At 48.9% G+C, this 16,426-nt stretch overlaps 1 protein-coding gene across 1 annotated transcript; it reads right to left on the bottom strand.

Annotated features, from left to right (window-relative positions):
* Window positions 1–605: 605 nt before the first annotated feature.
* On the bottom strand, window positions 606–15,111 carry COPS8 (COP9 signalosome subunit 8). Its single transcript, XM_045481844.1, has 8 exons — window positions 14,444–15,111; window positions 13,305–13,375; window positions 11,944–11,992; window positions 10,591–10,723; window positions 5,761–5,868; window positions 3,728–3,790; window positions 2,508–2,555; window positions 606–1,580 (listed from the first exon to the last, which is right to left on the bottom strand). Exons 1-8 carry the CDS (start codon window positions 14,834–14,836, stop codon window positions 1,501–1,503), a joined length of 945 nt encoding a protein of 314 aa, XP_045337800.1. The 5' UTR covers window positions 14,837–15,111; the 3' UTR covers window positions 606–1,500.
* Between the last annotated feature and the right edge of the window lie 1,315 nt (window positions 15,112–16,426).

The following is a 16,426-nucleotide window of genomic DNA, read 5'->3' as shown; positions in this document are numbered from 1 at the left end:
AAGTAGGCACGTATGCACGCTTGTGTCCCCTGGCCCTTTCTCACCCTCAAGGCAACAGTAGAAAGTCCTCCTCCTTTCCAAGGGGCCATTCTGGAGAGGACCGTGTTTCAGCACACGGAGGTCTTCCCTCGGTCGTTGACGCTTCGAGAGCTGCACGGCACCGCCCTGCACACCCCTGTTTACTCGGCGAGTCCCCCTCGGTGAACGCTCGGTTGACTCCAGTCCATTAAGAATAAGGCCCGCGGAGACAACGTGCACTCAACACCGGCAAATTCAAAAACGGGAGTCATCGCTGTCCAGCTATCGACCCTCCTGCTTCTTGAATTTCCACTTCCGCAGCTGTAAGGCAAGGCAGTTTTTAACATGACTTCTACATCTGAGTTAAATAAAACGTTAATTTGAAAAGTATTTCCATAAATGTTAACAGTAACCGAAAAATGGGTTTAAAGCAGGTGAAAACATGAATCGCGTGCCCACTACCATATAGGTCATTTGCATTTAACGAAGAAACTCCTATCTCGAGAGCCAGTGACAAACCAGAACGTATCCACAGAAAGACCAGGATGGTGAAATTTCCAGAAACGATCTCAGGTGACACAGCTGAATTCAATTAAATATTTATTGAACAAATGCAGAATAAATGGGGGGGGGGGGTGTTAGCCTGAAGACACACGAAACACCTCCAAACAGTCAGAGGCCATCGCACAAAAACTGAGAGACTCGTTCAGTATTTCTCCAAAAGGCGGAACTCGAAGCGAAGGACGGGTGCGAGCAACCGGGGCTGCAGGGTGCGGGCGGCACAAAGCGGGTCACTCGTCGTGAGGACGTCTTTGCCAGGACAACGCCTCTCGCCCTACGCTCCCCTGCCCGAGAAAGGACTACGACGGCTCGCGCTCCTGAAGGTCTCCGATAGTCGCGTTTTCACGGTGAGCCCTCCAGCGCGGGCAGCGGATGTGCTGACACCCCCAGGAGCTCACGCTCTGCTGGCTGAGGACACGGCCTTTCCTCCTCTGCCATGCGTCAGCACTCGGGGTGTGGTCCTCGGGGCTGGGGAGAAGGGGAGCACGTCCTCTGATGGGGGGGGGCTCAGGACCCCCGGCCGCTCCTCAGCTCCCACACACGTCGCTGTTCAGTGTCAACCCTCGTTGCGGACGGGGCTGTGCCGCGTGCCGCGCAGGGACAAACGGCTGACAGGCGCCGTCCCACGGGAAGCCGGGCGGCCGGGTTTCAGGAGTCACCAGGAAATATAAACTGCGTAATACTGACGGGCTCCATCCAAATTGTCAAATGTTACAAAACAAGAATCGTTTCGACAACTATTCAGCATAATGTTTAAGGACAAAATATATAATATATACTTTATATATGTATTTTATCACATACTCCGCAAGGAATGCCGAGGTGCTAATCCAGCCAATAGGTTGAAAATAAAAATTTTACTTTTCTCTATTTGTCAGTATACAGGATTCTGGAGGTGGATCTTGAACTCAGAATGACACGTCAGTTTTCGAGGAAAGCCACGTAGTCGGTCAGTCTGGCTAACTGCTGCTCGTTGGGGATGGGCGGGACTGGGGCGGGCTCTGTGCACGCGAAGGAGAAAGAGAGAGAGACGGACGGTCAGACACCCGAGGAACAGTGCCTTGGCCCCACCACCCACGGCTCCAACGGAAACTTTGTTACTGATTTCGGACATTTTTGAAAAATAAGCCAAGAAGTCTCAAGTCTCAGGAGTGGTTCTCCTAAACTGGGAGTAAAGGCACGTGTGGCTTGGTTGAACTTCCCATGTTAACATGCAACATCTCTCTTTTTCTTTATAAAATTGTTTAACGTTTATTATTGAGAGACAGAGAGACACAGAGTGTGAGCAGGGGAGGGGCAGAGAAAGGGGGAGACACAGAATCCGAAGCAGGCTCCAGGCTCCGAACTGTCAGCACAGAGCCCGACGTGAGGCTCAGACTCACAAACCGTGAGATCATGACCCGAGCCGAGGTCGGTCGCCCAACTGACTGAGCCACCCAGGTGCCCCACCACATCTCTCTTAAGAGAATACAGCTCTTCTTGGAAAGATACCCGCCCATGTGACACAAAGTCTGGTGAATAATTACCAAGGGCTCACTGTGTGCCAGGCACTGCTCTAGAATATTCAGCTGTCAGTGAACAAAAAAGCCCCACAAAGAACCCCATCGTCAAGGAGTTTAGTGCCAGCTTTTAAGTTAGCGCACGCCAGCCTAGGGATGCCGTCCGAGTAAGCACTCGGGAGGAGCTCTACCACGGCTTCCCTACGTGACATCAAGGAGGTGCTGTGGCCGGGTCAGGAGGTGCCACGGCCTCAACGTCAGCCACACAGGAGAACCCACCTGGTCTCGCTTGTAACCAAATATGTTGTTATAAATAGCAAGTGCAGAATTTAATCTCTTCCTTTACAAGGTTAGAGCTAAGAAAAACAGATACACGCGACAAAAAAGAAACAACGAAACACGTTTTAAATGAGCATGAAAGATACATACCTGATAGGGGAATAAACCGGTTGAAGGAAACATCCAGGGCCCCTGCAACTAAAAGTAACAACTGAATTTACACAAGTTGCCGGCAAGAACTTTCACACAGAACATGTCATTTTTAATGCATGCGATGGCACTTATGGCCATTTAATACTTCTCTACCAGAGTTAACAATAATGCTCTATTCGATCACACGACTCTTTTTATTATGGCAGTTTCTCCAGCATCTAGACTCGCTGGGACCATGTCTCACCACTTCCTGCACCTTCACGGGGCAGAACCCACCAAAATTTGAGTAATTCTTTACGGTCAGGTCAACAATGTCTAAACAACAGGAATTCAGAGCAGGTGGAAGGAACTTTGGGTTGAAGTAGAAGGCTGTATGGATGTGGGCATGAAGGCCGGCTTGAAAGACGTGGGAGAAAAGGCCAGTCCTGCTAAGCACAAGAGAGACCTCCAAGCAGGAATGAGCATGGCTCACTTCAGAAGAAGACTGCAGGACTGCAATTCAGATGGGGACTGCGAGGCCAGGTCAAATAATTTAAGCCTTAGAAAGCCAAAGAGCTTAATTTCTTGAACACTGAAACCACTGAAAGTCTTGTATCGGAGAAGAGTTTACATGTCTACAGTACAAGGAGAAAATATTTCTTAAATATTTTTTTAAAAAAAGCAACAGTTTTGATATTAAGGATAAACACAGAAGTAGCCCATCCTGGGTCGCTTGGTCAGTTAAGCGTTCGACTTCGGCTCAGGTCATGATCTCACAGTTCACGAGTTCGAGGCCCGTGTCGGGCTCTGTGCTGACAACTTGGAGCGTGGAGCCTGCTTCCGATTCTGTGTCCCCCCCTCTCTGCCCCTCCCCTACTTGTGCGCTCTCTCTCCCTCAAAAATAAACATTAAAAAAAATTAAAAGAAAAAGAAAGAAATGGCCGCATAAATAAAAGGATGGGAGATTAACGCTAGTGAAAATTAAATTGTAATAAGGATTATAAAAAGCCCATATAAAATAGTCTTTTATACAAGAAATACACGTTCAAAAATTCAGGTAAAACGAGGTATCTTTAAGATCCTTTCTACCACAAGTGTCTGTCATTCTGCATCTGTACTGATCCCGAGTCACTTTCACCTTGTCAGTCCAGAACTTTCCATCACATTACCCAAACCCAGCGCCTAAGACCCTGGCGCAGTTTCATGAGCTGCACCCATGGATGAGGAGCCCCACCTACCTGGCTTTTTGGGCATAACCATCCTTGTGGTGGAGTCGGCTTGCCATCCTTGTTCTAATATACCTAAAAACACGTATTTAACACACAGATGAAGAAATAACCACGAAACCCCTGTAATTTCACATTTAAGATCCACCATCTGTCCGTGACACTACTCGTATGGAAGGTCTGACCAGTGCAGTCTACCCTGTAATGTGTATTTCTACTAGAAAAGTGTGGTAGAGACAACATTCTCCGGTCAGCTTATTTTTTAAATATTTCTAAACCTGTATCCAACCTCATTTTACTCTGTCAGACTGACACAACCCTTAACAGGTGACCCATCTTCCGTAAAGTGTGTGTTCCCGCATGTACCTAGTCAGGGTGACTAAAAGCAGACCTGAGGGGGACAGACAGGACGGCCTGCCATCCCTGCACCGATAATAACAAAGACGTTGCCAACGACGGAAACAACAGCTCACACGCGGTGCTGGCCAGAAGGCACTGCTCCACGGGGGTCACTGCAGGCAACCATCGCATCACTCTACACAGGGGGACACAGGGCCGCACTTAACTGACGTGGAAAATGAAGTCTGAATTCCGCCGACGCGTCCCAGCCCAGACGGCTAGCAGGGGGCTGGAAGGAGGGTGCGCGGACTCACACTCAGGCAGTCACTTAAGATCTGGGCTCTGGGGTATGTATGTTCTTTATTATGTGATAAGCTACGGATCAATTTCAAGAAGTCGAAACAAACGTTCGTGAGTAAGTACCAGTATGATCTGCCACAACAGCTCTCATCAAGCTGCCTCCTATGTGACTCAAATTGTGGCGGGCTTTGGAAATTTAGGAACAAGCTGTGGACTCCACGGAGTTTCTGTTTGGGTCGGAGACTCAAAAATGTCAATCACGGGAAAACAATGCTACGGGCCGTGTACAACATTCTACAGCGATCCACCGAGGGGAGGAGCTGGTCTGGGGATGACCTGGGGAATGAAAATGCAAAAGCATGTCTGGGGGCTGGAAGGGAGGGGAGGTACCGGTGAGAGACAGCGAGGAGGGGTTTCCAAACGTGTGTTGGGAGGGCAATTAAAATTATTTTCGTAAAAAAATACATATATCAACATGTTGACTTTCGGAGGAAAAGAGATAATTTACAGAAATTACAGAGTTTAAGCTCAGAATTACTAGCATAATGCTACTCTCCCGGCATACTTAAGCAACTTTACTTTCTTACATCCCGTGAACGTTTCCCACCGCTCGAGAGAACTGATGTGAGCGGATGCGGATGCGGGGCTGTGTCTGGCGCCTTCCTCCTCACCCTCGGACAGCGTCTTCCGGTAACTCTGTTCCCACCCCTCCCCTCCCCCCGCCCCTCCCACGCTCAGCGCACAGTGGCTCCGAGCTTCCCTTCCCGGGCATCAGCCTGGGAGGACACATCGCCCACCGTTAACTCAGGTTTTGATCGAACCTCTTAGAACTAAAAGCAGAAAACATTCGGGGATCCAGCCCTGGGAACCAGGGTAAAAAGTGGCCACGGGAACATCCAAGAGGCCCCCAGCAAGAGCTAGAACGGCCACGTGCAAGGACGGCGCACCTCACCGACACCGCCAAATGCCCACTTCCAACAACGGCAAAGTTGTCCTTCGCAGAGCTCTCGTTCTAAGGTGACACTAACTACCTCTGGCAAAAAGTGCTTTGAAAGTGAGCAGGAACACAAAATCTCTCATCCATACCCGGAAATCCAAAAAGCTCTGCGGACTAAAACGTTGTTTCTTTAACTCATCAGGTGGTGACAGCGGCCGTGCAAAATGTGTCCACACACAACCGCACGACCTCCCCTCATGGCCACGTGGACACTCACGCGGAGCCACTGCAGGGCTTCTGGGGGCGGGGCTCCAGGCCGCCTCCTGCCCAAACCCCCGCTGTGGCTGTGGGACCGTGCGGGTTCCAGATCCCCTTCCCAGAGGACAAACACCACCTACATCTCAAAAGCATACCTGCCCTAGTAACTTACACTTTCGCTTTTGCTGAAAGTAACCAGCAAGCCCCATACCTTTCACGGCCTCTTCCACCGGGAGCCCCACAAAGGCTGCAAAGTCGTCGGCGATGATGGAGGTGTAGGCTTGAGAGACCAGGGCGAAGGCTCTTCTCCGTGTGGCATCTACGGCGGGGGTGGAGGGCGACACAACACAGTGAACCAAGAGAACTGGCTTTTTTAGTAATTAAGTTACGTCACTGTCCTTGTCCAACTGTATCAGCAAGACTAGATCAACCCAAAGGTTTCTATGCTTATAGATCCACGTGCCTGGCGTGTAAGACGCGCTCAGGTATTGCCGAATAAACAAATCATCTTCTTGTGCTTCCTCTTAGACAGCAAATCTCTCTCAGAGGACAATAAAAATGACCCAGGAGGAAAAAGTTAATAAATAGAAGACCCAAACTCCAAGAAAACTTCATTTAAATATGTTTATGTACGCGGTATACAATTTTTTTGAACCTCTTTTAATCCCACTTAAAAACGTAAGACTGGAATGAATGGGGCAGAAATTATCTACTTCAGTAACTAGCTGTCCTTTCTTAGGAGGGTCTCTGTTACAGGATCACACCTAGGAATTTCAGACAAACAGTATAACTACAGCACTCTTCTGTTCAAAAGAAAACCACAGGCTCCAAACACCAAGCCAACAAACCGGGACTTAATACCTGACACGGCTTCAATCTCTGCTAGAAATAATCCTAACCGGTAAGTGAGGGATTTTCTGATGGGCTCGGGAGAGTTAATCTGCCACAGGGACCCTCTCCATCCCTGCTCTACCCTTAAGGGAAGATGGCCTGATGGAAACAATCCTTCTTTTTCTTTTGCTAACACCTTCCCTGCCCCAAGTTCCTTCCTACCATTGTGTATGGAGCCCTCCGGGTCCCCTCTACTTGCTAGATGGAATGTGGCCCAACACGGTCTGCTTAGAAATGCCAATTAGCTCTGCAGATTTGCTCAGTTGAAGTTTTGTCCTTTGACACTTCCTAATTTTCAAGTCCGCTCTAAACTCTTGACTTAATTTGGGCTCAGATCCTAGGGTCCAGTCCTGAATGGCTGAGCCTAACAGGGGGGCCGCCAACAATTCCAGCAACACCCCCCCCCCCCCGCCGCCCCCCTGGAGGTGACGGGTGGGACCTCCCCAGGCTTCAATTCCCACATTCCATGTCTCAGAAATGAGGCAGAGAAGAGTGGACAGTTGCAGGTTAGGAGGTGCAGTCCGGCCAGCCTGGCTTCCACCCACAGCTGCCTCGGCGACGCAAGGGCTCCCCCACCTGGCGGTCAGCGTGCGGACAAATACTCTGCGTGTTACTGTCCACATTCAACAGGCAGGGGCGTACGTCCCTCACGGCCCCACGACACAGCGACATCCTCTCTGTTCCTGGGACATCGCCCGACGACTGCACCAAGCTGCTCAGACACCCCTTCCACTTCGCCCCCCGGCTCCCAGACGAGCCTCACACCTCTCTCGTCTCGGCCTTTGGGTTCAGGCTGTCATGTGGTTTCTGCTCGGACTCCTAGGTCTGTTTACAAACTCTGCCTGCAGCGCTCGGGTTCACGGCCATCTCTGCTCTTCTCTAAATGCACAGCACTGCTCACCCCACCCGTCCACGCTCCCATCACCTCAATTATGCCCTAACTTCCTACAGGAGGAGGGCTGCCGTTCTTATCTTTCCACCTGGCCCCCGGAGTGCCCACCCTCTCTAAGGGTGCACTAAGTACACGCCTGTTGACTCTACCACCGGGACCCAGGCTTGGGCCCTGTTCTCTCATACTTCTTAAAAACCGCCGACGCCCATCGCGCTCCTCCACCTCTCACTGAGCCTGACATCCTCTCCGCTCCCCTGAGCCTGTGCGTGCTCCTCCGCCGGCACCTTCAGCCCGCTCCTTCCTTCCTCCTACCGGCCGGCTCTGCACCTGACCGCACATCGGGCTTGAACCTGCGTCAGAGATGGGGGATCTTTCCCTACTGAAGGCCACAGGCACTCAATAAAAGAGAGCTGCCACAAGCAACAACAGAAAGGGAAATCCAAGTGTCCACCAGAAATTATAGCCGCCTGGTAAACAAACAGACCATACTTTAAAAATATTAACTTCAGTTCAAGACCCCTGGTCAGATGCTTAGAACTGAGCGGAGAAAGATGGGGAGGAGAACAAGAATGGTGTGGGAGAGGGCCGGAGAGGAGAGAAACTGAGGCAGGCCTGGCAAAGGGGAGGGCGGCACAGAGGGTGCGGGCTGGCAGAGGAAGCGAAAAGCCAGGCGGGGTCCCACAGGGTCGGTCAGAGGCCACACACCTCGGGCTGCTTTCACCCAGGGCCATTCCACTCGTCACCGTGCCACCCTTAAGACCTGGGAAATGTGTCGGCTCCTGTGGGCGGGCATTAGAACCACACGTGAGAAGGTGGAATATAAACGGAGCCAGCACCTAATGCCTGCGGCCGTTCAGCACGGTCGGAAGCCCTGGGAGACGCTGACAGAGCGCTCATCCTGTCGTGTGGACGGCACCTACAAGTGTGCATTATCTACCCCCACCCGCCAACAGCTAGCGCTGGACACGGAGAGAGGCTGGGCTAGCGGTCTCGCACTTTCTAATCCACCTCTGCCCTTCCATTCCGGGGGGACCCGCACGGCCTGCTCGCGGATGGGTCACGGGTCCGGTGAATGCGTGTCCTCCGCGCCCTCCCGGCCTTGCTCTGGCGGAGCCACAGCTCCCGGGGGCAGCCCCTTTCCTGTGGCTCCAGGAGTGTGGGTCCCTCGCTCTCTCCCTCTGGGCCCCGTGGAGGAAGGGCCCACAGGGAGCCCCTGGGTGCTTCACCGGCCGCTGGTTGCCATTGAAAAACCAGAAGGCCAGCTCCTTCACTAGCTTGTCTTTAGTTAAACGCTTTTCAACCTTCTAAGACTGTGACTAACTCAGAACAGAAAAGGGAGAGATTGGAGAAAGTCACTGTTCTTAGAACAATCCAGAAAACCGAAAGTTTGTAACACATTAAAATGCAAAATATTAAATTTAGCGGTAATTCAAATCTGTGAAGAGACTTCCTTCACCAGGCTGCATTTTATGAAGGCAAATCCAGTACCGTTCGTGAACCTGGGGATTTGTAAAATTCTTAGGATAGGTCCAAAAATATTGCGGGTGAACACCAGACTGCTTATCCGTGTTAAGTAAGTACACTTAGGTGCTGATACATATTAATTCACTTACGACCCCCCAAGGCAAGTACTATTTACGATCCCGCTTTACAAATGAGAAAAATGAGGTACTGAGGGGTCACTCGAGTGACGGCACCGAGACCTGAACTCCAGAACTAGGGCTGCGGACTCCAACCCCCCACCACGTTCTGCTATACAGCCTCGCAGGGGCCTGCCGGACGCCTTCAAGGCCTACTTAACGCAGTGGGCCGGGGGCAGAGGCGGCACTGGGAAGAAACACCGTACACCCACGGGACGTCTGCCTGATGCGACAGGAGAGCCAAGCCCTGGTCCTGCCAAGGAACCCGCCACAGACCGTGGGGACACGGCACGCGGCCTGGGCCCTCACACCGCAGCCCTAAGACTGAGCCAGATCCTCTCAGAAAGTCCACCGCCACACCGAGGCGTCCTCTGGACTCACACGAAGAAGCTGAGGCGGTTTCCCTGTGGGAGCATCCGAACCTGCCCCTGCTGTCCCTGGGCGACCTCGTACCACATGCCTCCCTCCCACCTGCGGGCCTGCAGTCCTGCTCACTTCCTTCATATTTAAAGGAAACGCCTCCTATGCGATCCCTGACCTTGTTCTGTTTTATGATGTGGCTTCGCCGTTCCAAGAGAAATCAGGTCCGTCTCAGAAGCAACCTTCACCTCCTGCTCCCCTGAGAAGGCGCTATCCCTTGACAGAGGGATGGGCAGTTAGTTATTCAAAAACCCCTGCTCGCTGACTCCTTCAGAGAAGGCAGGCAGGGAGCGGAAGCAAGTGTTACCTACAGAAACCAGGTAACCGCATTAAGAGATGGCTGTGTGAATTTGTAAGAGTGAACCAGCAAGACTGGAACAGACGGTCAGGTGTCCGGGGTGGGAGAACAGACAGGCAGGGTCCAGTTGCATCGTAGGATCAGCGCCATGTCACACGCACTTGTAATCTTTCAAAGCAACTGAAAACCATTTGAGCATCTATGTACTGAACTGCTGAATTACAAACCCAGAAGCTGAAGACAAACCCTACCAAAGGCTGAGGTCGACAACCTCCAAAGCATCGTCTCCACGTTCAAACACCTGGGGTTTAAGACCTTAACCACCCCACAGCTTGGGCTTCTTCGAGTGTTCTAAGATTTCATTTTCATAGCAAAAATCTTCCTACTGGCAAGAGCACTTTCAATTTAGAATTAAATTAAAGAGACAGCGAGCGAATCCCTCGGCCGCCGATAGTATTTCAAGCAAGACCAAATGTAGACACGTGGTTACAGCAAATCCTTCCAAAAGAATTTTGAAAGCTGCCCCACTCACCTAGCAGAAAGTAACTGTTTTTTCTTTTTAAATTAGATCTATTTTTTTATTTTTTTTACTTTTTTTTTTTTTTTTTTAAACATTTTATTTATTTTTTTTGAGACAGAGCATGAATGGGGGAGGGGCAGAGAGAGAGGGAGACACAGAATCGGAAACAGGCTCCAGGCTCTGAGCCATCAGCCCAGAGCCTGACGCGGGGCTCGAACTCACGGACTGCGAGATCGTGACCTGGCTGAAGTCGGACGCTTAACCGACTGCGCCACCCAGGCGCCCCAAGATCTATTTTTTAAAAAAAAACTGACTGACTTCAACATTACAGCACTTAGAGAACAGGCCTAATTTAATTTTTAAGCACAAAGAAACACTACCTCGAAGTGCTTCCATGATCGGCTGGACCGTCTCAGACCACTGGTGTGCGTTGATGGTTGAATAGATCCCAGGGAAATCTCTCTGCCAGATTCTCTGTCCTACTGACCAAATTCCCCCAAGTTCAGAGTTCGCCTGCAATAAATATTACGGCCTTTGAGAATATGCAGTCTGCAGATTTACCAGCAACTGTATCTTAAAACATAATTCAACATTTCTTTTAAGAGGTATAATGATTTCTTCAGCCCAACCACCGTCAAAAAAGGATTTTAAATGCTGTGGACAGTAAGGTAAAATCTATCTGTGTGATTTATACAAATTTTTATTATAATAGAAAATTAAAAGCTGAAATAATCTAAAAATACTTCAGAACGAAGTCTGGTAATTAATTTTCTTACACATCATTTTCAAAAACATATTTGTTACCTCATATATACACATACATAATATACGTGATAGAGCATATTCATATACGTGTGCATGTAAAATATACATATGTATTTTTACATATATATATGAGATACATACATATGGATACAAGTATAACAAAATTGCTAATAATAAAGACTGCCAATCTAAGATGCCATACACTGTAGCCTCTCCCAGGACAGAATTCTCACTAACATCACTGAAACTATGAGTGTCATTTATAAGTACTTAATTACTTAAGTACCAATCTTACTTAATAGAATGTCTGGAGAAGAAAAAGAGGGTAGAAACACTAAAATGAATTTCTGCTGAGTATCAATAATGAATAAAAGAATTCGGGTGAATTCTTGGTCACATTCTGTGACTGTTTAAAAAACTCAATTCACATTTATGCTGGAAACAGTGAATCCCATGAAGTTAAAAATGTATTTCATTTCACTTTGGAAGACACTTTTAAGAGGCGACTTCCTCTAATCTCCCATCGAAACTAAGAGATCTAAAATGCTAACTAGCAAAAGATTTCAATGCTGTGAAAATCACTTTTAGAATATTCTTGTCAACAACACCAATTTCAAAGAAATACCATCACGGGAAACTGCATAAATCAGTTACAAAAGGGAAAAAAAAATCCAAAGCAAACCTTCATCTAAAATGTCTCAGCTGTTTGCCAGGCAAAGTGACACTTATAAGAAGTGTCTCAATAAATGTGATCAGAAGCTAAGTACAGGTTTCTATACCATCCAAGGGAAATTAAAATTTCTGATTAGAGGACTTTGTAGATCTGTTCTTAAACTTTAATACCAGTTTAGTAACTACTCCTGTGAACCACACAGGAAAGAAAACAGAAACCTTAAAAACTTTAAAAGGTTGCCATTTAAACGAATGTTACCACATTCAAATAGTAGCGTATACTAAAGAATACTTACCGATTTTATAGCAGGTGGTATCCTTTTCCAAAGGTATCTTGCATTATTCCTAATTTACATCCCCCCAAGAAAGAACAAAAAGAATGATCTCAATAAATGTTCAATATTCTAGATCTCACTGCAAACACACAGAAATAGACTTAAAAGTACTTTGTATTAGATAGAATTAAATTGACTTTTATATAAATTTGTCCAGGGGAAGGAAGAGCAGCTTTCCAGGCAAAAAAAGAAATGAAATATTTTTACCAAAGTAACATTCTGCCATTTTCGGTGCATTTTTTATGAACGAGCTGGGTCTCAAATTAAGGCAACGTGCACCAAACACACGACACTTAAGTAGATAAGGTATACACACACAAAAATAAACAAGTATCTATACTTTCAAGGCTCTGGAACATCCTGACAACGAACACGGTGCACGGTGCTCACCACGAACACTCCTCTCACCAGTGGGCACAGAGCCACCAACACTTCGAGGTGGTTTTTAAGAGTGTGGAAACCTGAACCACAACACACGTATGATGACAAGATTACAAAGCGAAACCGACAGTTACACAGTGTATGGGTCGTAGAAATCTCAGGTGAGTTTTCTAAGAGATACGAAACCAGCTTTAATAGAATTTAAAACAACACTTAAATAGAAATCATCAACGGCTCGTAGCATTAGAAGGGACTCCTTCTGTACGCTATGCTTTCCGACTTTTCTTCGATAAACATGAATTAAAAATAACAAAAAGGGAAGGACACCTTTCAAGAAACCTTTTGGCTTTCTCAATCTTCCCTTTTGGTTTCTCTTGGTCTATGGGTGACGTGCAAAATGAAGTAAACAGAGATCTTAAGAAAGTTTCATTAAAGATGAAAAAGGACAACAGAATTAAAGGAATTTACAGACACTGCAGTTTCTCATAACAAATTAGAATGTTTTTTAGAGAATATATGTATATTTTTTTTAACTTTTTGAGACAGAGAGAGACAGAGCATGAGTCAGGGTGGGGCAGAGAGAGAGGGAGACACGGAATCGGAAGTGGGCTCCAGGCTCCGAGCTGTCAGCCCCGAGCCCGATGCGGGGCTCGAACCTATGAGTCGTGAGATCATGACCTGAGCTGAAGTCAGACACACAATCGACTGAGCCACCCAGGTGCTGAGAATATACGCACTTGTAATACAAGTATATTTTAAAACAACTCGGCCTAATCATAGTTTAAATCATGATTCATTATATGAAATAAGTGTATTAAGTAATACAATTAAAGATAAAGCTTCTTGCGCCTTATATTTTAATGACGCTTCTTCAACGCAAGAATAATTTCTGTAACTCCTGGGGACGCGGCTGCTCTTAGCTTCAGGTAGAAGGTACTTACATGTCATTATGGAGCAGATATAAAGCCAAGAGCTGACCATACACTGGGGGTGTAGCAATTCCTCCAGGAGCCTAAAAGGCCAAAGATGGAAAACCTTATTTACACTTACACTTTTTTAAAAAAAAGTATTTTATTAACAGTAACCTAAAAAGTAAGCCTATTTTTTGATACTTAGTACTACAGACGTAGAAAGAGCTTTAGAGAAGGTACAGAACACTAAAAACCACAGTGTTAGGTTTAGATCTGCCAGCAGCTGTGATTTATCTCCTTCTGAGCCTCTGTGTTTGAAACGGGATCCCTTTCCCAGTTCTCAAATTCTTATATGGTGTTACTCTTAAAAGAAACAAACGTTTCCAATTCCAAGAGAACCCTAAAGCACTAGGATTCAGCCACCCATTGTATCAAACACGTTGAACATGTGATGAGTGGTAACAACAAAAAATCACAGCTGAGCTTCAAAGACATTCCTCTCTGCCTTCAAATTTAATGCATTCAGCAAACACATATTAAGTGTCTACTAGTGAGCTGCTGCTTCTGGCTGTTGTATCCTTTGGTTAGTTAACTTTTTATTCTAATGTGATACATGTTTTTTCAGTGCCGGGGGCGGGGGGGAGGGGGGGTTCTCAATGAACTTTAACATCTTCATGACCGAACTTCCAACAATCCTACTGAAGGCAGAACAGTCAACTTAGGTGCTAACGTTATGAGACTAAGGGCTTTCTGAGTTAATAAAAAGGTTACTTCTTCTTTGGTCTGTGTATGCTTGCACAAATGTCTTTAATGAAATCCACACTCCCTCGCCTCCCCCCACCCGGGGAGGAAAGATGCCTGGTCCCGTTCACACAAGAAGCATCCTGAAGGATGTCAGGAGCGAAGATGCACAGGGTTCACGGGCTCACTAGCTGAAGACGAACCACCACAAGTTCCGGGCGCTTTCGGGGAGACGGGGACGCGTTCGGGGAGACGGGGACCCGTTCGGGGAGACGCAGCCTTCGGAGCAGGCCCCGGCGTCCCGAGCTCCCCACACGCGGCTCCCACGCCCGCCGCGAGCCCCGCGGGCCCCGTTACCCTGGAGACCGGCACCGCCCCGGGGCCGCGGAACACCCCGCGGCTTCTCCCAGCGCGACGCGACCGGCTACCTCGAGCTCCTGGTTCTCGCACTGATCCAGCAACTTTTTGAAACTAAAGGCACTGTCCGCCATCACCGCCACTGGCATCTTCCCGGCAGGTCCCGCCGCGGCACCTTCCCGAAAGCAGACCCCAGACAGTCCCTCGGGCCGTCGCGCCCGCGATGACGTACCGAGCCGCCGACGCCGCCGAGCGCCCAGGCGCAGGTGCGCCGTCGGTTCCGGCGCGTCGTCGGCCGCCGCTGCGGCGAGGCAGGCTCGCCGCCGCTCTGGCCGGCGCTCTCGCTGCTCTGGAGGACCGGCCCGGCGAAGCCGCTTTCCGAGCGCGCGGCCAGACCGGGAAGGGAGGGGTGCGCGCAGGTTCGGGGACCGCTCGGCGCCTCCGCGGGGCGGCCTAACGCGCATGCGTACTTCGAGGCGCCAGCCGCGCCTGGGGATTCCGGGCAGGAAGGCCGGTCGGGCGGCCCCTCCGGGTGCGGGGGGTGCTCGGCTGCGGGGCTCTCGCCCCTCCTGCACCCCCAGACTCGCGTGCGCTGAAACCGGTCGGGTGTGGGCTTCTGCCCAGGACCCGGCGTGGCTGGGCCGCTCACCGGGCGTGGAGGTCTGGCCCCGGAGGTCCGGCCCCAGACCGCCGCCGCCGCCTCGGGTGTCCTCCAGTGTCCCTCGCCAGCGGACGCGCTCGTGTGCAGTTTTCATTGGCCTACACGTCCTGGTGCCCTTCGCGAGACCACCTCGGAAGAGGCTCGCGTTGGTGTCCTGCCGTAGGGTTGGCTGCACAATTTGTGGGCCCAGAGCAAACTGAAAATGCAGGACCCTTGTACAAAAAAATGGGGTGGGGGGAGGGAAGTGCCATTTAGGGTAATACAAGGTAAAGCTTTTTCCTTTGCAGTGTATCTCACCTTTTCCAGAGTGCTTTTTGCTATTTAACATAATTCGAAGTAAATAAAAGTTAAAAATATAAATTATTAGCATGAATCTTACCACCCATCTTTATATTGGGCGCTGCCGCTTTTAAACTCAGGTGTACATGGGGCGCCTGGGTGGCTCGGACGGTTAAGCGTCGGACTTCCGTTCAGGTCATGATCTCACGGTCCGTGAGTTCGAGCCCCGCATCGGGCTCTGTGCTGACAGCTCAGAGCCTGGAGCCTGTTTCAGATTCTGTGTTTCCCTCTCTCTCTGCCCCTCCCCTGTTCATGCTCTGTCTCTCTCTGTCTCAAAAATAAACGTTAAAAAAAAAAAACACAAAAACTTTTAAATTGAGATGTACGTGCATTTAACCCCTGTGTGGCATGACAGAAATCGCACAATCCGTATTTCATAGCTCATACATTTTCAGCACATTTACGTGATCACACGCACGTAATACGAGTAAGAAAGAGCACAAGCGCGTTCCTTGGACATTCATGTCCCTTAGGACACCGTTGCCTTCGTTATACATTTGCAGAAAGTTCAGGTTCCAAGGGAAAATGTGGCCTCTCGGGGCTATCAGCATGCAGCTCACTCAAGTGTAGACACAGGGTGCTTACCTTGTGATTCCACTTGGAGTCTCACCAAACTCCCACCATTGGGGGTCCGCTGGGAACTTGTGTGATATTTGGAACTCTACATGGAAGGGGCAGGAAACAGAAACATTGCCGGTACCTCTTTGCTCACCTGTAGATGCTTCATTGTCCCAATGAGCTTCATTCGCCGAACGCACGCTCAAAGGTGAAAGGACTAGGAATTTCAAAACAGTGACAGCCTCACTGATGATTTTTGTAGAATCAACACTCTCCATGTGGAAATGATGGTGTGTACCAATGCTTTGGATGGAATATAAGAAAAAAATCACCACAAACCCCAAAGAACTGTCAACGTTAATTAGGAAGGTAGACAAGTAAATGGCATGACTAGAGATCTTCTGGAGAAAGAGAGCAACCAAGTTTCATCAACCACATGCACATGAAGAGGAGGACCGAGGGCAAAATGATTCAAAGACCATTGGACATAAATTTG

This window comes from Leopardus geoffroyi, chromosome C1 (assembly GCF_018350155.1).
Source record: "Leopardus geoffroyi isolate Oge1 chromosome C1, O.geoffroyi_Oge1_pat1.0, whole genome shotgun sequence".
In the NCBI taxonomy this organism is placed as follows: Eukaryota; Metazoa; Chordata; class Mammalia; order Carnivora; family Felidae; genus Leopardus; species Leopardus geoffroyi.
Note: the sequence above shows the minus strand (reverse complement) of the source record. Positions and strands in the feature narration are given on the sequence as shown.